Raw genomic sequence first — 22,720 nt, 5'->3', positions numbered from 1 at the left:
AGCCCTAGCCCAGCAGAGCCAAGCACGGCAAGCAGTATGAAGCACGGCCGAGCCCGGCCTCCTGGAAAGCCACACTCCACACGTGAGCACCCACCAAGCACTCAAGGCTCCGATACCACAGAATTAATTTCCCGGGCGGCATAAATAGCCGCACCTCCGCCTCAGCAGCCCCCGCCCCACTCCGGCGGGCAACTCTCGCGAGATCATATCAGCTCCCGGCATCCATTTCGTGGCTGAAGAGAAGGGGGGTGGCTCTGAGGGAAGATGAAGGCGGCGGCCATGTTGGGAGCTTCAGGGAGCTTTTGGTGCGGGGTGTGCTGAGGGAGTCTGCGCAGGGAAAGCTGTCGCTGGAGGATCGACGGAAGGTCGGGCTCGAAACAGGAGGAGTTGAGCGCCTATTACGACTCTGAGCCGAGCTTGCTTAGTTGTTTGTGGCCGGCTTCAAAAGGAAGGGAGGGGGCTGTCCCTGACCGAGAAGCCAGCACCATGAGTGGGGGGACACCGTACATCGGGAGCAAGATCAGCCTTATCTCTAAGGCCGAGATCCGCTATGAAGGGATCTTGTATACCATCGACACCGAAAACTCCACTGTGGCGCTAGCCAAGGGTAAGGACCTGGTGGAGTGCAGGACCTGGCGGCCCGGCAACCCCTTAGGGAGAGGGCGGGAGGGGAGCGGGATCACAGGCCCTGTCGGGATCGAGCAAGAACCTGAAACCGCGGCGGAGTTGTCGGTTGTGGGGTGCCGATGGGAAAGTGCGAGCGGCGGCCTGCAGCCTGCAAGGGACCAGTAGCAGCTGTGAGGGTCTTCGCAGAGCTTTAGTCAGAGTCCGCGTAGTTTCGGCCGGAGGAGCGTCCTCCCGCCGTCCGCCGGCACGGATAATCTGCGGCGGGGCTGGAGCGACGCGCGGCGCTTTCTGGCAGTGGTGGAAGTGAGTGAGGGGTTGGGAGCAGCGGCGGGACCGCGCTGCGGAGGCCCGGGCTCCCGCTGCGCGGGCTGCTCCGATGGCTTCAGGGAGTGGTATGGAAGCCTCAGAGCGGCTGCCGAGGGACCGCCGCGAAAGAGAGCCAAGAACATTACTTCTTTAGGGGCTGCTCATAGGATTCCTGAACAGAGTAAAAGAGCCCTTCGCGGTGGAAGTGGGTCAGAGTAAGTGCGTAAAAGGGAGTAGGAAGGGGAGGCGGGAAAGAGAATTTCTTTGCGTCGTAAGGGTTTCAGGGTATACGGCCGCATTTGACTGAACTGTTACGCATCCTGGGCTAGGAGGCGGCTGGGGTCTAAAGGGGATCCTGTGAGTGTTAGGCTATCAACAAAGGCTGATTGTGAACTCTACTTTTCGGAAGTAGCTGTATGGCACTGTATAAATCGAAATTAAGTACTGGCATGAGAATGTATTGTCCAGAGAATGTATGTGTATATATGTATAAGAAAGTTAGGAAGATGTGTCTGCTGAGAAGAGAGTCAAACTGGGAAGTAAAAAAGAGAAGAGGATCTTAGAAACTGGGCATCGAAGGACTTTGCTGTTTCTTGTGCATGACAGCGTGCACTCAACACAAGTTTATTAGCCATGGCAGTGAATGTGTAGTATTAAGGTAAAAAATTGTCAGAATTTTTAACAATTTCTTTATAATAGATTCTGCAAAACTCACTGGTATTTTACTTTACACTTCTTGACTCTGTAAAGTCTTGCTAATAGTCTAAATGCATATGTAAAAGCAGAGACTTTATCCACTCATCAGGTAAGGGAGAAAATTGCTTTGTGTAAACTAAATACTTGGGACTGAGAGTATTTTGAACCTGTTACTGCTTGGTATGATAGGTTTAGCAGTTCAGCGTAACGACAGTCTGTTACGTTTTGCATAGTCTTGTGTGTATGATAGTTGGGCTGTGGAGTTGATGCTGTGTAGCAGTTCGTTAGCTTTCATCTCGCACTGGCCTTTGTGGTAATTCTTGTTTGTGTGCCTTGTCCTCTTATTCCCCCTCTCCTCACCAACAGGTATTATTCAAAGAATAGATTGCTTTGGTCTGTAAATTTTTACTTTCAAAATGCTTTGAAACACCTTATAGTTGGTTTGGTCCCAGGATTGCGTAGTTCATTGCAATAATAAACTTAATGGAATTATCTGTTTTAAAACCACAGCTAGTATTTACATGAGAAAAAGCCTGAGCAGTGTTAGAAATTCCAGTTGCATGCTGTGATTGTTAAGGTTTGTACAAAAGCACTTAGAAGAATCTCATCCTTGAGAAACCTGTGATAGCCTTGCATTAAATTAGACAGTTGTACTAATGACCAAGTCAATTCTGCATGACTTCTCAAGAGTGGTTAAGCCATATAATGACATATCTGCCAAAGTGCACGTATTTAGGATAGATAGAACTGCAGTTAGAAATCTGATCTACTCTATTCCTATAGCTCTCATCAGAAATGTAAATGTAAACCATTAGGTCTGCTTTAATAAAACTTAGACGAGTTAGCTGAAGAATGTGTGTTTTGTAATAGTGTCATGATTCAGAAGAGAATAAACCAGTGTTTCTAGGTCACGTAGACCCAAAAACCTTGAGTTTAATCTGGAAGCTGATAACAACCAAATCGGACTGCAAAACAATTCACCATGCTTATGAATAAGATGTTCAGCTCTGGGGTACTGAAGGTTCTGAATAAATGAAGGTTTAGGTCACATGAATGCGCTTTGATAGCTTCATAAATAAGGTGGCAAGTGTGGTTAATTATGGCCAGATCCTTACGTGAAAAAAGCAGATCTTACTTCTGAACTGTCTGTAGCTATAAGTATGTTGATCAGGTAACAGTTATCTCTTCTTGCTGTGTTGAGTCCAGATGTTGAACCAGAACTCTTCACCATGGATCTTTACCACAGATACCAAAACTTTCTGCCAGAAAGAGACAAGAAAAGCCCCCAAACGTGACTCAGTGCTTTCAATTGATCTGCTAGGTAGCTGGGTTCATGTGACTGTTACCTGGCTCGAGTGCAGGGTCTCCTCTTATCACTATTTATTTCCTAACTGAAATGACTGACATTTTGTGACAGGAACTGCAAAAGTAGAGGTAGAACTTGTTCTTGAGTAACTACAGATTTGCCTAACAGTAGGACTTCCGTGGGCTAAACTGAAGTCTGAGATTGATCTTATAAAGTTGTACATATGGAATTGCTTCATTTAGCTTAAATCTTCTGGGGTTTTGGACAGAAATGATACTTTTGGGTTGCTTAACAGGGTATACTGATGGTAGTCTTCACCTACTGAGGGGCAATCTCTTACAGTTCTCTAATCAGCATTTTGTTTAGAAAGCTGTGATCCTTTTGCTAGCAAAAGTTGTGGCCCCTCTTGCAAATTAGAGGAAGACAGCAAGTGTTTAAATAATAGCATTTTTGTCCTAATGGACTCTGATAAGTGAAAGCAGTGCAGTCTTTCACAAAGTGTGAAAGTGTGTTATTTAAATAACAGGGAAAATTCCCATTGTCAGATTCCAAATGTTAAGCAAGGTGTACAAGTATTTGAGGTTTTTATGTATTCTTGGTGTATACTTTTTGGGGGGGATGGCCAGCTTTTCAGAGCTAGTGTTTGGAACCAAAACCTATCCACTCTTACTCTGAAGTTTCAAGTTAAATTAACTTGGGATGTCCTCTTAGTTCATACTTCCAACTCATGGTTAAGTTTGTCAACATCAAGTCTAATCAATTTAAGAGTAGAGTGTTTGCAAGCCATGGTTTCGAGTAAAATATTGTTGCTGTAGAGTGATTGCTGCCCTGCCTGGGGGAGTTACAGAATAATCTTGATCTTACATACTGCAGCATTAAACCCTAAATGTGATCTGTTGTGCTAATAACACATAATGTCTCTCTAGTTCAAGGCACTGATTTAGAGATTTTAATGTTGATAAGCTGTGTAAGAACAACCATATTGGGTCAGAAAAGGCTTTATTCTCTAACAGCAGAATTGAATCCGTAGGCATGTGGGTATAAGAGAAAATTATTTCCTGTCTCTTTGATACAATGCATCAGTTTTCAGCTACCAGTTATTGGACCATTGAGACTTGCATTTGGAAACCCTGTCATTAACAATAATAGATATTAATTAAATAGCTTCCAGTAATATAAGTAGTAGTTAAATTTCTTGCATTTTTAACCATCTGTGATAGCTTTTTCCATAGTGTAATGACACTTGAAAGAGAAAAATTGCTTTCTTTTAGACTTTTACACAGTATTAATTGGGGAAAAGACTCAGAAATTTAGACAGTTAAATTCTTCTGGAGACTTGAGCATTTCTTATAGTTCAGGGGTGGGAACAGGAAAGGAGAGGGTTAAAATTTATATCAAGTTTTTAATGAAGTTATTTTTTAGCCAGTTAATGACATGATCCCTCCATGTCTTGAGGTTTAGGGAACATGTACCAAACCAACCCTGTGCATAGTGTGTTACAGCAGTAAAATTCGCCTTGTCAAAGCGCACTCCTGGCTGCTTCCCTTCTATCCATCTTCCTCTTAGCTTACCACTTCTACCAGTAAGGCAGTACAGACTGAATTAATTGTTCTGAAGGTATGAGCCTGTCACAAGCTGGCTGCTTTGCATTAATATGTTTCCTGTAATGTGGTGTGCAGGCATCTAAGCATGCTTACAGAGAAAGGGATATGATGTTTTGAAGAGAGATGGCAATTGAAATTACTTGTTCTCATGGAAGTGGTCAAATTTTAGTTGTCAAGCTTCTCATGGGTGCATTAGTGGGGAAAAACTGGTTTCCACGTGTGTATGTTTAATACGAAGTAAAGCTGGTAAGATTGTCTCAGTGTCGTGTACAGGGACTGAACTGTTTACAACAATTCACATTGTATGGGAAGAGAGTCCTCTTGCTAGTAGAATGTATATCTTGGCTTCTGATTAACAGTGTATTTTTCTGTGTTAATCAACAGGCTGTCATTTCTGTTAACTGGTAGAGATAGTTGCAGTGTTTTCCTTGGATACTGTAGTAGTATAATACAGTAATACCTGTTAAAATATACTATAGTAGTAACACTGAAGTCAGTCAAAATCTCTTCAGTAATTTGCCCTCAGCACTTTAATACAAAGTTAGTGGAACTTCTTGGGCATAATGTTACATACATGAATCTTGTCAGGCTCATTGGTGTTAGTTTCTTTCCAGCTAGCTACTTAATTGTGTGTATTTAAACTGACAAAAAAAATACATTTGCTTTTAACTTGTTATGGTTGCCTTTTCGTTTGAAAGTTCCTAAGTCAGGTTAGCTCATTTAAACAACCAAACAAAACAACCTCCTTGCCCCCCCCCCCCAAAAGACAAGAAAACCCCCCAATGCCAAAGGAAAAAATCCCCAAATACAGAAAACAAACAAAAAAGAAAAAGAAAATGTGCACACACAAAAAATCCCAAACCAGCAAAAAACCTCACCACACTTAAATTGACAGGGTAAGATTAAATGGGTTTACCATAGTTCTGGGAGGTGTTACAAGACTATGTTATCTTTAACATGCTTATTTTAATTTCCTGTCACTCTTAAATGTTTTACTATATATGGACCACTGTACCTGGTTCTGGAGGAAGAATGTCATCTGAGTGAATTCCCTAAGAGACAGAGCTGGATAGAGCTCTTAGACTGTTATGATCCAATACCTTGTGTTTTCCATACTCTGGCAACTTAGTATTTCTGATTATGCAGAACTGTGGGTTTTCTTTCTGTTTGCTTTCTGCTTCCTTCTAAAATACCTTTAATATTGGGCTTTTTCTTTGATGAGCTCAGATTATGTTAAATCCTGATCCAAGCTAGGAAGAAACTGTAAAGATAGCTATCCCTTTTCAAAATACTAAAAGTAACATTCAAGTCTTCTATGTTATAATACTATCTGAGGAACCTAGTTGGGAGTGACTGTGTAAAATCATGAAGTAGTCCTTGTCCTAAACTGCATTCCTAGATTGCTGCCTGTGCAGTTCTTGTTCCTTGTTTTAGAATGAAATTAGACTTGGAGGTGATTATTTTTGTTGCTTTGGGATGAGAGGGGAGATTGAACGCGAGATAGGAGTTTGCTTACCCCACTCTACTAGTGTGGGTCCTTATTAGATGAAATTGTCTTTGTATTTTGCAGAAAGTTGCACTAAAACAAGTCTGGTTTGGGGGCAGGGGAAGGGTAGAGAAAAAAAATCCAAACTCCTAGTAGCAACTGTTGATGTGTTTCACTGCAAAACCTTTGATGACTGTATCAGTGACTTGATGTAGTTGCATAGACAGCTGAATGTCTTAAAAATTAATTCCGTTTTTTTTTTAATTGAAAATACTTCCTTTTGATGTTTTCATGATTTTGTGATAGGGAGACAGACAAATTCTTTTTTACGCCACGTTACAATCCTTTACGTCTTTTAAGGTGTGATTAGATGAAAGTTAGGTGTTTCAGTTTTTAAGGAAAAAAAAAGGTTTGGAATGGAGAAAGGTAATTGACAGTTCTTAAAACTGTTCTGTAAGCATCATGTGATGTTAGTATTAATAATAAAATATGTATCCATGCAGCATAGCTTTGACTTAAGTACTTTCAAAACAGATTTCTGTAGTTCATCAAATTCTTATCTGTATGTAAATGTGAGATGTAGTCTCTAATTTACTACTGTTTTTTGTGGGATTGCTACTGCTTAGTTCATTCACTTTAGCTAGGAAGCTAAATAGTTCAGTAGCTATGTCCATCTGGTAACTCAGAACCACACAGTTGCTCCCTCACTCCCCTTCTTCCTTCCCCCGCTCTGGGAGGGATGAGGAGGAGAATTGAAAGAATGTAACTCCCAAGGGTTGAGATAAGAAGAGTCTAGTAACTAAGGTATAACACAAACCACTGCTGCTACCACCAGTAATAACGATGGTAAGGGAAATAACAAGGGGAGAGAATACAACTGCTCACCACCTGCTGGCCGATATCCAGCCCAACCCAAGCAGTGATCTATTCCTTCCGGGTGACTGCCCCCAGCTTATGAGGGTAAATGCCCCCCATAACTGGGCATGACATGCTGTGGTATGGAATACCTTTCTGGTTAGTTTGGGTCAGGTGTCCTGTCTCTGCTTCCTGCTGGCTTCTCCTCCTCCCTGGCAGAGCATGAGACTTGGAAAGTCCTTTGTCAGAGAAAACATTACTGAGGAACAACTGAAGACATCAGTGTTATCAGCGTTGTTCCCAGGCTGAAAGTCAAAACCACAGCACTGCAGCAGCTACTAAGAAGGAGAAAAATGACTGCTACTGCTGAACCCAGGACACTTAGTGATGACACTGTGGCCATTCTTGTGCACCTTTGTAGACAAAATGGCTACCTGAGCAACCATTTCAGTGTGGGGTAGAGAGAACCAACACAAAATTAACTTTGGTTTTACTTGTCAAGACAGCAGGCAAAATGAAGGACCAAGTTAATTTATTAGTTATCTAATAAATAAAGTATAGGATGGTGAGAAAGTGAAGGTGGATCCTTGGTCAGCACAGTGAAATAGAAGAAGCCTGATGAGTAAAAGTTTTGCAACAGTAATGTACATGACCAGTTGATAACATTGTTAAGCTATTGTGTATTACTTTGAACTAACTTTTGGAAATTCTTCAGCTTCGGATATCCTTTTTTCTGTAGAGGAAGAAGAAAAGTCAGACTTATAACAAAAATGGAAAATCACTTAAAAGTATATGCCTTTTTACAGCACTTTTTTTTTTTTACTACCATTCAGAACAGATTTTGAGATGCACAGAAAAAGAAAACTTGATTAAATCAAGCTCAGCAATGATATAAGTATGAACAAAATAATTGTAACCACTTAATGTTACTTTTCATTGTAATGTGGAATTGATCCTTTTACCTCTGAATTATGTTTCTCAGAGATTTTTAATACTCTACTGTTTATGCAGTAGTAGAAGAAGCAACAATGATGGAAGATAGTTGGCACAGCCTCAGAAATGACTTGGTATTGCTTTATACAGCTCTACAGGAAACTCTGCTTTTCTTGACTAATGGTTTTATGGCTGCAGATAAGTGCCTAGTGATGTCTTCAAGTTGTTGATGCATTTGAAAATGGAGGGAAAACAAATTCTGGTGAATTAAAGCAAAATACAGGTATTTTCTCAGCATAACCTGTAGTACCTTACAAAGCAAACAAAAACCTGTTAAGTTTAGAGGAAAGATAGTTGTGAGGGATTATTGAAGCTTCTGCAAGTTGAGGTTCAGTAGAATGTGATTGTCATGATTTCGTTTTTTCTTCTCTGGTTTCAATTGTTCAGTTTTTGGTTACAAAATTCTAGCATTTGAAAACATAGCTCTTCAAATTTTGTTTGTTTCACTTTATTTTCACATAGAGTTGACAGTCTTAAGGTGAGGAAAAGTCTTTGAGAGGGTGGTGAAAGTAAACTTAAGTTATCCATACACAGTGCTAGTGATTTTATGTAGTGCAAAGGCAGAAGCATGATGGCCTTAATCCCTATGCAGTGTGAAAACTGTTGGAATTCAGCTAAATACTTATAAGTAAATTTAATGTCTTGGTATGTTGCACCCTATGCAGGCCCACTTAAGAAGATGGTTGGGGCCCAGTGAATTTACTTAATTTGGCAGAGATTGTGAGAAACTTACACCCTGAACAATTCCTTTTTCGTACTGAAAATTGCATATACCTACTACAGAATTCCTAATTTTCAAATCATAGAATCATAGAATAGTTAGGGTTGGAAAGGACCTCAAGATCATCTAGTTCCAACCCCCCTGCCATGGACAGGGACACCTCACACTAAACCATCCCACACAAGGCTTCATCCAACCTGGCCTTGAACACCGCCAGGGATGGAGCACTCACAACCTCCCTGGGCAACCGATTCCAGTGTCTCACCACCCTAACAGGAAAGAATTTCCTCCTTCTATCCAATTTAAACTTCCCCTGTTTAAGTTTGAACCCGTTACCCCTTGTCCTGTCACTACAGTCCCTGACAAAGAGTCCCTCCCCAGCATCCTCATAGGCCCCCTTCAGATACTGGAAGGCTGCTATTAGGTCCCCACGCAGCCTTCTCTTCTCCAGGCTGAACAGCCCCAACTTCCTCAGCCTGTCTTCATACGGGAGGTGCTCCAGTCCCCTGATCATCCTCGTGGCCCTCCTCTGGACTTGTTCCAGCAGTTCCATGTCCTTTTTATGTTGAGGACCCCAGAAATGCCCACAATACTCCAGGTGAGGCCTCACAAGAGCAGAGTAGAGGGGCAGGATCACCTCCTTCGACCTCTTGGTCATGCTCCTTTTGATGTAGCCCAGGATACGGTTGGCTTTCTGGGCTGCGAGCGCACACTGCCGGCTCATGTTCATTTTCTCATCGACCAGCACCCCCAAGTCTTGATTCAGTCATGGAGTCTATTGAGAAATACTTTGCTTTAGGTAATTTTTAATAGTTGAGTTTCTAGAAGTATTAGCATATTTTTTTCCTGATTTGCAAGTACAGAATATGAATGCAAACTCCTGTAGTCCTTGATTCACAGGAATGACTTATCAGACTTCATTGGTGTTCCTATTGTTGTAATGTCCAGAAGATGTTTGCAAAAAACTGCTTTGTTGTTTCCCCTTATAAACAAGTCAAAATACTCAATGTGAGTGATAGCATAAATGATGTCTCAGTGAAAAAATAGGTGTCATTCTGCTTCATTTTCAGCTGAAATTTGTAAGATCAAGTAACTTATTTTAAGTCTGAACAACTGATAACAACAAAGGATATGCTGCTTATTTGGTTTTTTTTTTGTTGGGTGTTTTTTTGGGGGGCTGGTTTTTTTTTTTTTTGAACAAAAATTTTTTTCTTTTTCTTTAAAGCTGTTGGTATCCATAGTATATTTGAAACCTTTTTGTTAAATGCAAGATGTTTGTATTTTTCTTGCCTTCCCAATTTTGCAGTTCGCTCCTTTGGTACAGAAGATAGACCAACTGATAGACCTATACCACCTCGTGATGAAGTCTTTGAGTATATTATATTCCGTGGCAGTGACATTAAAGACCTGACTGTCTGTGAGCCACCAAAGCCCCAGTGTTCTTTGCCACAGGACCCTGCTATTGTTCAAGTAAGTCAAAGCATATTTTTAGATGTTTGTTCCTGAAGTTATAATCTGTTAGCTTTAAGTGCTTTCTAGCTGAGTGTTTAAAGAATAAAATGTTTGTTGCTGTAAAGATCACAGCCCAAGGTAAAGAACTGTGGAAGGATTTTCTTCTGAGTCATGTCTTTTAATTATGAAAGTCAAGGCTGAAATCTAACTCTAGCACAATGCACTGGATACCAAGGCTGTCAGTTTTTCCAAAACAAGTAATGACTTTTAATAGACCTTGATGTCTTTTTTGAAAGGTACTGGAATTAGGAGGACATGTATGCAAGACTTCTTGAAAAGTCAAACTTGGTGTAAGTCAAATGGAATAGAAGCTGAAACCTTTCAAAATCATTAGTGATTTCTTCTGTTTGTTTTGTTTTCTTTGTTCATGTTCATCTTTTTTTGATGACTCATCTAGCAATGTGTTTTTGAAAAGGCTTCATACAAAAGGGCAGTTACCTGAAAAAGGAATACTTGGTTGCTTAAAGAGAAAGCAGCTTACATCTTGAAGTCTTCAAGGTTAAATAATCCATTATTTCATAGTAAATGGACTGACAGGGATATTTTTGATCACTGAAATTTTTTGGCTTGTTGATTGTGTTTCTGGGGTGTCTTAAAAATCATCTCTGAGAGTAAGATGGAAGTTCCTGGTTCAAATGGAGCTTAGTAATTCTGTAAGTGTTTACATTTCTGATGTTTAACTACTCCATAAGATAAAATTCTTGATACAAAGTACTCTTGGCAATCCTCTGAGCTCTTTTGATAAATGTGGTACAACTCATTCTGTCAGTGGTGGTTGAGAGCTGTGAAATAGCATTACTGCTAAGCCAAGTAATAGTAAGGGACTGCCTTTCTCCAGTATGCTTGAGTCTTTTGTTATTCATCTAGTATTTGAAACTGTAGGGAAAAAGATAAAACATTTTCCAGATTTGATGACAAAAGCTTATACATGTGGAGTCCAGTATCTGAGGTTTCAGGGAAAAGATTGCAGAATTTTGTAGTACTGTTTTCACAAGTTTGTGATCTTGGAAAGGTAAAAGTACTTTCTGAACTGTAATACTTGTGAAAATGTTTTCTGCCAACTGTCGTCTGTGATGAGTTTTCATACAGAGTAATGTGTGTAAATTATTTTGTTGTTCTGTCTTCAGTTTTGTTAAAGTGGTTAAATTCTTGCTATTAAAAGAAACACCTTTGTGAATGTTGAGATCTTGTGTACATACTAGCCACAGCAGTGGTAGGGTAAATTTAAAAGATAATATTAGAGTATCTGCATTTCTTGCCTTGCAGAACTATTTCTTTTTTGCGTAAACATGAGTTTCTGCAAGTGTATTTTGTGTATTTTGTCTTTAGTCTTCATTAGGATCTTCGACTGCATCCTCATTCCAGAATGTGGGGTCCTATGGTCCTTTTGGCAGAATGCCTGCATACAGTCAGTTTAGTCCAAGCCCGCTGGTGGGGCAGCAGTTTGGCACCGTTGGAGTTGGTATGTTGCTTTTGATTATTTGGTGTTTTTCTGTAAGTGAAGTTATGTATGCATAGACAATAATCAGTGCTTACGATTTAATCTATGTCTTTCTTACTCTAAAGGCAGATCCAAGGTCTTCAGTCTGTATCAGTCCTACAACTGATCTCAAAAGTGGTGTCTTTCATAGTCTTTGCAGCTCAAATCAAAGCAATGATGATTGAAAATTAAGTACCCTATCTCAAAAGGGTTCCTGTATGCATTAATGCATTCTATTTTGTATATATTCATTGTATTCATCATATGTTCATTTTATTTCACAAGAGGTAGGCAGCTCCTCCACAAAACCTCTATAGCTGTATTCCAGGTTGACGAGGTAGTGTGGGCCTTAACAAAGGGTTTGGATTGTTCAGCAATACATGTGTCAACACAGTCCTCCAGCTATTCAGAAGATGGTAGCCTGGCATGAAGTACATGCTTAAAGTATTTGTGAGCTGCATTGGTTAAATGCTCTTTTCAGATGCTTTTGGAAACTCGCCAACCAACTTTCAACCAGCTTCCTCTCTTTTTTTTTTTTTTTTTTTTATTCCACATTTTAGTTTTTCACATAGGAACTTACATTTGTGTAAATGCTGTGGCATCAGCATTACTCCTGGTGCTGAAAATGTTAGCCATGTGAAAGGAAGGCTGTAGAGCTGGACATAACTTGATATCAGTTAATAAGATGTGGTAGTCACATTTTGTTTAAAATATGTCAAGTGGAAACATATGCCAGTACAGTTTGTTTATTCTGTAGGATGCTGTTCTGACTGTGCTGTGTTAATAGTTGTGACATAAAAGTTAGCAGTGATTTTTTTCTTTTGTGTGGTTTGTTGTGGGGTTTTTTGTTTTATTTTTGGTGGTATTTTGGGTTTTTTTTTGGGGGGGTTAGATCAAAATATTACAGTCTTAATAACTGTGAAAGAATACATGTATCACATTATTCTTAAAAGCGTAGGGAAGGGCAGATTTATGTGTATTCTAGCATAACTGCCTAATATGACTTCACTAATCATGTAGTGCTAATTTGAAGCAAAATAAACCAGAACCCCCCCAGAAAAAAGTCTAAACCAAGTTTTACAACTGTATTGTTTCTTTCAAAGCAGGAGGTTCTTTAACGTCTTTTGGAACAGAGTCTTCAGCCAGCACTAGCATGTCCCAAAGCACTACAGTTGGTTCTGGATTTACAACAGATGCAAGATCACTAAAAACACAGATGTCTCAAGGTAGATCTTTCTTAATAACTGTTTGATCTTTTTTGACCAACTGTGCCTCCGTAACTTACATGGTTGCCATAAATGCTAACCAAATAACTGAATCCTGACACGAAACACTTGATAATAAAACCAGAAAGCACTCAGAAGCTTTGCACTTCCTCTTTAAAAGTGTTTTCCTATCTTGGTGGGCTGCATAGGTAACTGTTAGCAATGTATCTGTTGCTGTCCTTAAAGCATCTGTATTGAACAACAGGACTTAGTTCCATTGAATACTGTTTGCTAATAGGCGCATATGGAAACTCAATATCTAGTTTTATTGCTGACAGGACAAAACTCAAGGTACTTCATACTGACTGAATGGTGAAGTCCTTCAGCCTACATTTTAAAAGTGTTTATTCTTAGAGGTATTTTTTTCTTAATCTATATCTAGATGAGTAGTACTAACAACAGACCTGATTGCCTGTAGAGAAAGTGAAATGACAATTGAGTCAGTTTAATAGTAGTAGAATGTATGGGTAGTTTGTGTAATACTGGAAAAAGAAAGTAGAAGCAAAAGGGAACTTCTCTATGCTTTTTGAGTGGCAAAGAAAAAAGAAACTAAATGTTGACCACCTTCACCCTCACTTTTCATGCAGATTTGTTGATTGCTCCTCAAAATCTGAATGACATTATTTCCTGCTCTTCACTCTTCTTTGCTGCTTGTAAAAGTGTATTCTAAGATATATTCCTAATGCTGTTTCTAAGTTTATACAGTCATGTTAAAATGCAAAACAGTTGCAGCAAACAGGGCTTTTCCTGACTTCTACCTGAGATTTGTATACCAGCTAGGACTATTTTCTAGGGTTAGTTGAGGGGATTAACAAAAATAGGTTCTAGGTGTGTGTTGCATTAATGGAAAGTGGGGGGGAAGTATGCTCAGCATTTACTCTTTCTGTGTTGAAAGAGTTCCTTGGGTGTCTGTAGGTGAAATTGAAACACATATGATCCTTGGACTTACTGTTCTGACACCAAATCTCCTGGGGGGCACCAACAAGTTTTCATCTTCATGTGTTTGCTTTTAAAATATTTGTCATCTTCATAGATTCTGTGTCCTTGGTTTGTTGGGTGTGGTGGGTTCTTGTTTTGTTGGTTTTATTGTGGTGGTTTCTTCTTTTGTTAAGCTTTTTTTTTTTTTTTTTTTAATAGGATATAGCATTGCTCTTTTACTTACTGGGTTTTGAATCTCATTCTAATTTCTTAGTAGCTTTACCTGTATGCTGTCATAAACTTGTCTGACTGGATCAAACGTCTCCATTCTAAACACTCTTCTGGTTCCAGTCACTCGTGGCTGCAAATTGAAATGTATGAACAGCACTTTGTGGCACCTAGCCATCACCATTCATTTACATTGTCGTGGTCATACAACAGAGTGTGCTAGATGAAATGAAATTTCAGTATCGTAACTACATCTCTGCGTTTAGGAGAAGTCACTTTCCACTTGGCTTTCCAGAGAAGCAGAAAGAGTATTTTTACCTCCAGTCGATCAAAAACTGTAATTCCACAGCTAAATTTACATCATGGATGGGTTGTCCTACCCTTTTTTTTTTTTTCTTTTAGGCTGGGGAAAGGGAAATGGCTAAATAGTCTTCATTCTAGCTTAGTGAATCTGAGGGTACAGAAATACCTGTTTCTTTGGACACAGCTGTCTTGACTGGTAAGGCAGATAAACGTGTAAGTCTAGATTGCTTGAGACCAGTAAGTCAAATTTGTAGATGAGAAATAAGTCGTTGGGTTTTGGTTTTGTTCTGGTTTTGTCCCAGGTCGTTCAAGCCCTCAGATGGAGCACTTGAGAAGGAGCCCCTCCATGGAGCAAGCAGTACAAACAGCTTCAGCCCACTTGCCTACTCCAGCGCCAGTTGGGAGGAGGAGTCCTGTACCAGCCAGACCTTTGGTGTCTGCTAGCCAAAAATCGTTAGAGAATCAGGAGCACAGACGAGGTAGCTTCAAATAATTTTTAAATGGCTTTTTTTTTCCATACACATATGAAGTTCTCTTTTTAAGGGTAACATTTAGGAATTTTCTTGCTGTCCATTTCTGATTGGTTGACTAGCAGAAACCTAGATAATATGTATTTCTTTTTGAAGTTAAAGCATATATTCAGAATGTCCTTTTTTTTTTTTTATTTTTTCCCTTTTATGAGTTGAAATTCTGGTTTACTTTTCTTTTAGGTTTGGAATTTTTTTTGAAATATGAACTTCGTAACTATAGACAGAAGTATGATCAAAGATACCTAATTGGATAAACAAATAACTTTTTTATTTCCAACTTTAGCTGAAGCACACAAGGTTTCAAGATCAGAAAATGAACTCAGAAATGAAAACAAACGACAAATTGGTAAATCTTGTTTTGAGAAATAGCTGTCATGTTTCCAGACTTTGTCAAGTTTTTTTAAAGTCTGCTGAAATACATCATTCTCTGTAGTTTGCGAAGTGTTAGGACTTTGTAAACAGCCAGAGATCTTGCAGTTCAGATTACATTAGTAAAGAATTTATGTATTTAGAATTACTTCATGTAATTGTTTCTAGTGGGTAACAGTAACTTTGCACTGGGATCAGAATCATACAAGCACAAAAAGTCAACTTTATGGAGAATGCTTTAAAGAGCATTCTTTATAAAGAGCAATCTTCTGGACTGTAGTGACAGGACAAGGGGTAACGGGTTAAAACTTAAACAGGGGAAGTTTAAATTGGATAGAAGGAGGAAATTCTTTCCTGTTAGGGTGGTGAGACACTGGAATCGGTTGCCCAGGGAGGTTGTGAGTGCTCCATCCCTGGCGGTGTTCAAGGCCAGGTTGGATGAAGCCTTGTGTGGGATGGTTCAGTGTGAGGTGTCCCTGTCCATGGCAGGGGGGTTGGAACTAGATGATCTTGAGGTCCTTTCCAACCCTAACTATTCTATGATTCTATGATTGCTCCATACTAAGGAATTTGAATAAAAATGCAAAACCAAGCAGTATGCATGTATTTAGAAACACAATAGCATAAAATAAAACCTGTCACCTTTCTATAAAAACGATGGACTGAAAAGCCACTAACATCTTAACTCTTTTTCCGAAAGCTTTATGACTTCTAGAAAGTCATTTCAGTACCAAGTGCAGTACCATTATGCTTTGTGTGTCACTGGCATAATTACTGTAAGTGAATTTACAAATTACAAGCTGCTCCAACAGGACTTCTAACAACGGAAGTGCAGGAAGAGGATGCATGAAGTCCCAACCTGTTACCCCAGGAATTAAAAAGCAAACCAAAAAACTCCACCCAAAAAACCCATCCATCACCACCACCCTCAAAGAAAAACAAGTTCACAAAACAAAATGCAATTTCCCTCTTTTCAGTTCCCGGTGGACCTGCAGCACGGAGAGGCCGTGGAGGTCACAGAGGCGGTCGAGGAAGATTTGGTATTAGGAGGGATGGTCCAATGAAGTTTGAGAAGGACTTTGACTTTGAAAGTGCAAATGCACAGTTCAATAAGGAGGAAATTGATAGAGAATTTCATAATAAACTTAAACTAAAAGGTAAACAATTTTTGCTTTATATTTAATCATGGGAAAACCTGTGTCTTGCTGTTTTAATCCTGTCTTGAAGAACAGTTTATAAAAGGCATATCCTATTAAGTCTTGTTTGCAGTTCTTAAAAAGAAAAATCAATGAACAAGCAAATTGGAATCATCTTACTTAATTAAATGATTGTGTCAGTATTTGAGTTTTGAAGGCGTTTTAACTACCAAATATCATACATCATGTGCTAACAAGTCTGTTAATTAAAAATTTAGATTACTTGAGCAGAAGTCCCAACAGTATTTACTTTTGAATTCTGGGAAAGATGCAGTAAGAGAAAACCCTGCATTTGTGTTTCCAGTTATTAATAGACTAAAGCAGTCATAAAAACATGAGTTTGAAATCTTTGTTGGAGGATCCAGAACAGTTTCAATTTAAGAAAGTTTCTTCCATTTCTTTCGCTTTTACCTTTTTCCAAGGAAGCAAGAGTAGTTTGAATCCATATTGCCAGCATGTTTGTCTTTATTTTTCCTAGCAGGCTTCTGTTTTAATTACCTCATTCTCTTGTGACCAGCCACCTGTTTGATACACTGCTGCTTCTATTTTTGGACAAAATTGTTACAGGTTAAAATACGGAGTTCCCCGTTTCAGTAGATGACTTCTAAAAAGCAGGAAACAAAAGGTGGGAATAAGTGGTCAGATTTCAGTGTCAAGAAAAGCCACCAGTGGAGTCCTGTAGGATTTGTTCTGTGATGCTTACCTCTTTCTGGATAATTTTTAAACGAGAAATGAGTTGACAGTTTGCTGTTGATGCAGTATTTTTTATTATTCAGAATAGGAAAAAAGAAAGGGAAAGCAAACAATAAAGAGCTATAGAAATATTTCATGAGACAGAGTGTTGATTTTGTGCATGTATTGTGGAAAGGTTGAGCTGGCTATCTGAATTTTATACGTAGCATTATGAGATGTAAATTTGTAACCATTTAGGAATGAGACTTTAATAGGTAGTTCTGCTGAATTACCAGCTTCCTTTTCAGTGCCATTCAGAAAAGTAAGCTGAACTTCAGGCATTATTAGGAAGCAGATACAAAGTCAGTTCATAACATATCGTGAGTGCTGGCCGTGTGTCTCAAAGGAGTAATGGCAAAGCTGGAACACAAAGGAAATGGGCAACAGAGATGAGAAAAACATGAACGGCTTTTATGAGGAATGACTGAGTGAGGCTTTTATGTTTGGAAAAGAGGTAGCTAGGATGGTAGAAAATAGATGGCTATCAAATGCAGGTTTCTTTTTGTGTTGGGGATTGTTTGTTTGGTTGTTTTTTTTTTTTTAATTAACCCTACAGAGAATATAGAGGATATCAAACCTCCAGACAGTAGCAGCAAAACATCCTAATTTATGTGGCAGATTATTTGACTTTCCCATTAAATTTTGGAGGGAGGGGTGTGTATTTTTGAGCATTCAGTATAGTTTCTGTCTCTCTGGGAATAAGTTAATACTGCTGGTTTTTTTAGTGTGATAGTCTGGAAAGCTTCTGTTTATTTTCCAGAAGATAAACTTGAGAAACCAGAGAAGCCTGTAAATGGAGAAGACAAAGGTGACTCAGGTGTTGATACCCAAAATAGTGAAGGGAATGCGGATGAGGAAGATCCACTTGGCCCCAACTGCTACTATGACAAAACCAAATCCTTCTTTGATAACATCTCCTGTGATGACAATAGGTATGAACTGTGAGGGGAAACTTGTTAGTCTACTTAATGCCTGGTTTTGTTGCAAGTTAGTGTCAGCACTATTCATTAAAGTCAACTCTGGTTTGAAAATGAGTAAAGCTTATTTCCACATGCATTAGGCAAAAAATAAAATAGGAATGCCAAGCACAAAATTTCTTTGTGGGCAAGTCCAGTGCAATAATAAAATATTTTAATTTTTTTTTAAACTATGCTTCTGGAACTTAGTGTGCGTACTCCAGAATCTCTTTTACAGATTTGCTGAAGTAGGTGTTGTGATTTGTGTTATTTTCCTACTAAATTACTGCTTTAGTTAAATTAGTTACAACTGCTTTGGTAATGACTTCTAAGTAGATCACATAACTGTCTTGGCAAGTCTTGGTGTTTGAATGGGAAGACAGCATTTCAGGAATGTTAGAGCTTGTCTTTTGCTGTTGTCTTTCTTATTAGACAAGATGGTACGGATTGCTGACCTATATTGAACGATAGGGTGGAGAGGTGTTGAGATGTAATGGATGGGAACCTAGCTGAGAGTTGATTCCCTCTAGCAACTGAGAGATGTAAGGGAGTATGTTTTGTCAAAGTGTATTTGGTAGAGTATATGTGTTTATTGTTACTGTTTGTAACAAAGAGGCAGGAAAACATAGATGTGCAGCTGTTCTATGACCTTCATACTTGGCTACCCCGGTGTGGCTGGCCAGCACTCTCAGGGTGGACAAGTGAGATAATGAGAAACCGCATGGCCCCACAAGTAAACAATTAGAGATCTGGCATAAAGCCGGCTGTTTTTGAAAGGCTGTAAAAGCAGTACCCTCTTGTGGCCAAATACAGAGCCTCCCCTATGGGTGGACACACTGCATAGGAATTTTCCCAGTTACCTGAAACTCCTGGCACTGGCTGCAGCGGGGCTTCCCAGCTGAAAATGTGGGCCTGGATGATGATCGGTCATTTATTTTTTCTTAATCTTTGCTCTCTCTATGGAGTAATGACTTGATCGATTGCTAATTTTCCTTTCTACTTATGTGTGTATATACGTGTGTATATATATATATATATATATATATATATAAATATATAAAGCAAATCAGATACGTATATATCTGATTTGCTTTATTGTACTTATTTACTGTATATATAGAGATACAGACCCTATTCATGTTAGTGTACTTGTTTAGTAAACTGTATACAGCTAGTGTATAACATGCTGTTTTGTTGTGTACTCTGCCTGTCAGCAGAACATGTACTGACAGCTAGATAAAATAACATCTGTAACTGCAAACTTGTATTTTCTGTGTCTTGTTTTAAATTGCATATAGCTTAAGATTTATTTAATTATGTGATGTTATATGCAGAGGATACAGACTGTGTCCTTCTATATGGGAAACTCTTACAGCATTATTATATAATTAGTGGTACTGTAACATATCTCTTTTTGTTGAGAGAAATGAATTGTGGCAGACACCTAGATTCTTGCAGAAGGGATAGTGAAGATTTAAAGTGGGATTAATGTGTCATTTTTCATTTTACCGGCTTTTTGGTGAGCCTGACTAAGCCAGGCAATCTTCTTTCTGAAGTGTGTTTTACAGTGATCCTTGTTTCTTTTGTGTGACAGAGAGCGGCGACCCACCTGGGCTGAGGAAAGAAGACTAAATGCAGAGACCTTTGGGATTCCACTGCGTCCCAATCGTGGCCGTGGAGGGTACAGAGGCAGAGGGGCGATTGGTTTCCGAGGTGGAAGAGGACGAGGAGGTGGAAGAGGTGGCTTCACTGCCCCCCGAGGATTCCGTGGTGGATTCAGAGGAGGTCGTGGAGGCAGGGAATTTGCTGACTTTGAATACAGGGTAAAATATATTTAATGTTATTGTGACCTGATCCACTGTTCCTGGAAACTAGTAGTGAAAAACCTCCTGCTGTTAGATTTTATGTTGAACTAGGATTTTTTTGAATAATACTTTGCAAGTAAATTTTCCAGTGTGTATTGGAAACTGTGTGAATTCAGTTCTGTATGAAAGGTTGTGGATCATACATATGATCTCAGTCAGCAGAGTTCAGCTACTTGGAAAACCAAAATCTTACAACAATTTTAGTGCAAGCCGTTTTTCTTTGCATCAGATGTGTGTGTGCAACTGGAACATTGGCTTGTGAAGGAGCATCAGTAATACTGGCACCCTGTTAAAAAATCAGTAACAAATGTAATTAATTGGATTGGCTGAATTGTAGGGGATTGTAGATTGGGGAATTGTAGGCTTTTACAACTCTGACTGGCACACAAACTTTCTCTAGTGGTTTACTGCATAAGCAGTTACTTTATGTCTGAAAATTTAAATATTTTTTAATAAAAACAAGGTGGGGGGGAGCCTTTTCCTGTGGCTAAGAATGTCTGACTGTCCCTCAGTTACGCCTTTGTTGGTTTGCAACGATTAGTCCTGTGATTTAAAGACATTTTTGGTAGCTGAGCATGAATTGAAATGAGGGGTAGAAAATCAGAATTTCTGTGTGAAAGAATTTCACAGCCTTCCAGATAAGTGGGAGGTGGTGTAAAGACATAGGATTTGTGCCACGTCCAAGTGACGAGCTGCTTCAGCATGTGCCAAGTGGGGGAGCATTGACCAGACACTAACCCTGCTCGCACAGGGAGGTCTCTTTTCCTGTTGCGAGGATGGGAAGGAGCCATCATAGTGCATCTTGGCCTAATGCTGTTGTCCAGATTAATTTGTGATTATATTTTTGTAGTTGTTTTTGTGGGTTTTTTTTTTGTTTGTTTGTTTTGTTTAGGGGGGTTTGTTAGCTTTGCAGATTTAATTTTAATCTTACACTGTTGTTCCCTCTAGAAAGACAACAAGGTTGCTGCATAGTCTACAGGAAAGCCGAAACCGGGTGAACGTCTAGATCTTCTTGATCCAGAGAATTAGTTTCAGTCTCTGCAAAGAATGAAGTTAATTTGCTGTATACTTGTCACCAGCACTGGGATTTAACTATTTAATTTCAAAGGGGTGTAATGCAGTTACTTAATGAAAAATGGCCATCTTTGAAAACAGTGAGCAGTAAATATATTTGAGAAAGAAGGATGAGTAATTTCTTATGTATAGTTAATTATAAAGCAGTACTTCGATGGAGTTCAAGTATTTTTTCATCACTGAAAGGATTTTTTCTTATTACTAAACTGTATTTGATAATTGCTTCAAGTTGTAAGAACAATTGTATGCAGAAGGCCGTCGATACTGTGAGTGTTTTGACCCACTGAAGGTTTTTTTTTGGAAATCCTGTAATATCCCTTTTGAGATAGTTGTACTTTTATCAACTAGAGTGCTGGACAGTAGGTAACTTGCTTTGTCAGTCAAGTATGTACACACAGTAAATACTGTTTCTTAGGCAAAGGAATCTTTTTATATAGTTGTAAAATTCCATTATATCCCATTGCCAAAGAAACATCATGAACTTTGTATAGCTGTATAAAAAGCAACTAATTTTTTAAAGAATAAACATTTTTAAGTCAGCAAACATACTGTGTTATTGCAAAAGTTGATATGCTGAAGAACGCTGAATTAGTTGTTTGGTTTTTTTTGCAGCTTTTTGGGCTTAAATGTTTGATTTTTGTATTTGGATGGAAGACTTTAAAATATTCTTCCATCACACAGAACTGGATACACTTTTCTTGCAAGGATATATTTTTTAGTTTCTGGCATATCACAGGATTTGACCAAATTAAAGGAGATAGTTTAAAATAAGGAGAACAGAAAACTTTAGTGTGTCAAATTTGAGTTAATTTACTTAGTGATAAATATTAACTTTCTTTTCTAATGATGGACCAGGCATGTAAGTTTGTGATTTCCTGGAGTGCCTGGGTCTGATACATGTCTCCATTCATTAATTCTTGAGCTGTTAACTTTGTTGTAATACCTGTAGACATAAGCAATTTAAAGAATTCTTAGTGTTTGAAGTTGTTTGCATTTTGCTAGGCCATAGCTTGGAGACATTATGACCCTGGTTGTAAGACTGTGAAGTCACAGCTGACATAGAATGGACTCTGCCAATTACGAGCGGCTAGTTATGACATTTTAATGTGCTGGAATAGAAACCCGGTCATTTGTGTCTGTGTGTATGAAGGCCACAGAAATAAAGGGATCCAAAGATTAAAACCTTTTGTTCTAATTTGCAGATTTCATTTTATTTTTCTTCTTAAACTTCAAAACGCTCAGTGGTGATAAAGGTGGAAAACTGCACTGTTGGAAAATTGGGATATTTAAAAGTGGTGATAGAACCTTAATTTTGTAACTTTTGTATAGCACTACAGGGAAATATTTTGTAATTGCTTTCCTTATTAAGGTCACGTAGAAGTTAGATAATACTGTTGAGTAATGTTTTTTGCATGTTAACAGCACCGCCTTTTGGGATCCACAGGTAATGAGTGTGAGCAGCCGTAGGGGATGCTGGACCGCAGAGCCGGTGCTGTGCTGTTGCAATAACTCTGTACTGCAGGATGTGGCCCGGGCTTATTTAAACACGAGGTGTAAATACGGGCGCGCTGTGCTGGGAAGGGGGTGCTGCGGTCCGGCCCTTCCCGCGGGGATGTTCCTTTGTTCCGCTGTCTGTTCTCGCCAATAAACGTTCCCTGAAGCCGCCTCTCGACGTCATTTGCTCCGCGGGGGGAGCGG

The 22,720-nt window shown here is 39.2% G+C and overlaps 1 protein-coding gene across 3 annotated transcripts; it reads left to right on the top strand.

Annotated features, from left to right (window-relative positions):
* Positions 1–323: 323 nt before the first annotated feature.
* On the top strand, positions 324–22,688 carry LSM14A (LSM14A mRNA processing body assembly factor). 3 transcript variants are annotated; one of them, XM_065662110.1, is made up of 10 exons: positions 324–607; positions 9,901–10,064; positions 11,436–11,568; positions 12,690–12,812; positions 14,603–14,779; positions 15,114–15,176; positions 16,177–16,356; positions 17,888–18,059; positions 19,678–19,906; positions 20,897–22,688. In XM_065662110.1, exons 1-10 carry the CDS (start codon positions 487–489, stop codon positions 20,918–20,920), a joined length of 1,386 nt encoding a protein of 461 aa, XP_065518182.1. In that variant the 5' UTR covers positions 324–486; the 3' UTR covers positions 20,921–22,688. The 3 variants fall into 3 exon arrangements, with proteins under 3 accessions (XP_065518182.1, XP_065518180.1, XP_065518181.1); XM_065662108.1 differs by having other exon boundaries at positions 402–607; positions 12,693–12,812; XM_065662109.1 differs by lacking the exon at positions 15,114–15,176 and having other exon boundaries at positions 402–607.
* Positions 22,689–22,720: the final 32 nt, after the last annotated feature.

The sequence above is a fragment of the Lathamus discolor genome, chromosome Z (genome assembly GCF_037157495.1).
Source record: "Lathamus discolor isolate bLatDis1 chromosome Z, bLatDis1.hap1, whole genome shotgun sequence".
In the NCBI taxonomy this organism is placed as follows: Eukaryota; Metazoa; Chordata; class Aves; order Psittaciformes; family Psittacidae; genus Lathamus; species Lathamus discolor.
Note: the sequence above shows the minus strand (reverse complement) of the source record. Positions and strands in the feature narration are given on the sequence as shown.

Bases quoted from the DNA above. Each gene is read 5' to 3' on its own strand.
- LSM14A (XM_065662110.1), top strand. From the start codon at position 487: ATGAGTGGGGGGACACCGTACATCGGGAGCAAGATCAGCCTTATCTCT. The intron at 608-9,900 runs GTAAGGACCTGG...CCAATTTTGCAG, and splicing joins CACTGTGGCGCTAGCCAAGG to TTCGCTCCTTTGGTACAGAA. The intron at 16,357-17,887 runs GTAAACAATTTT...TTTATTTTCCAG, and splicing joins TAATAAACTTAAACTAAAAG to AAGATAAACTTGAGAAACCA.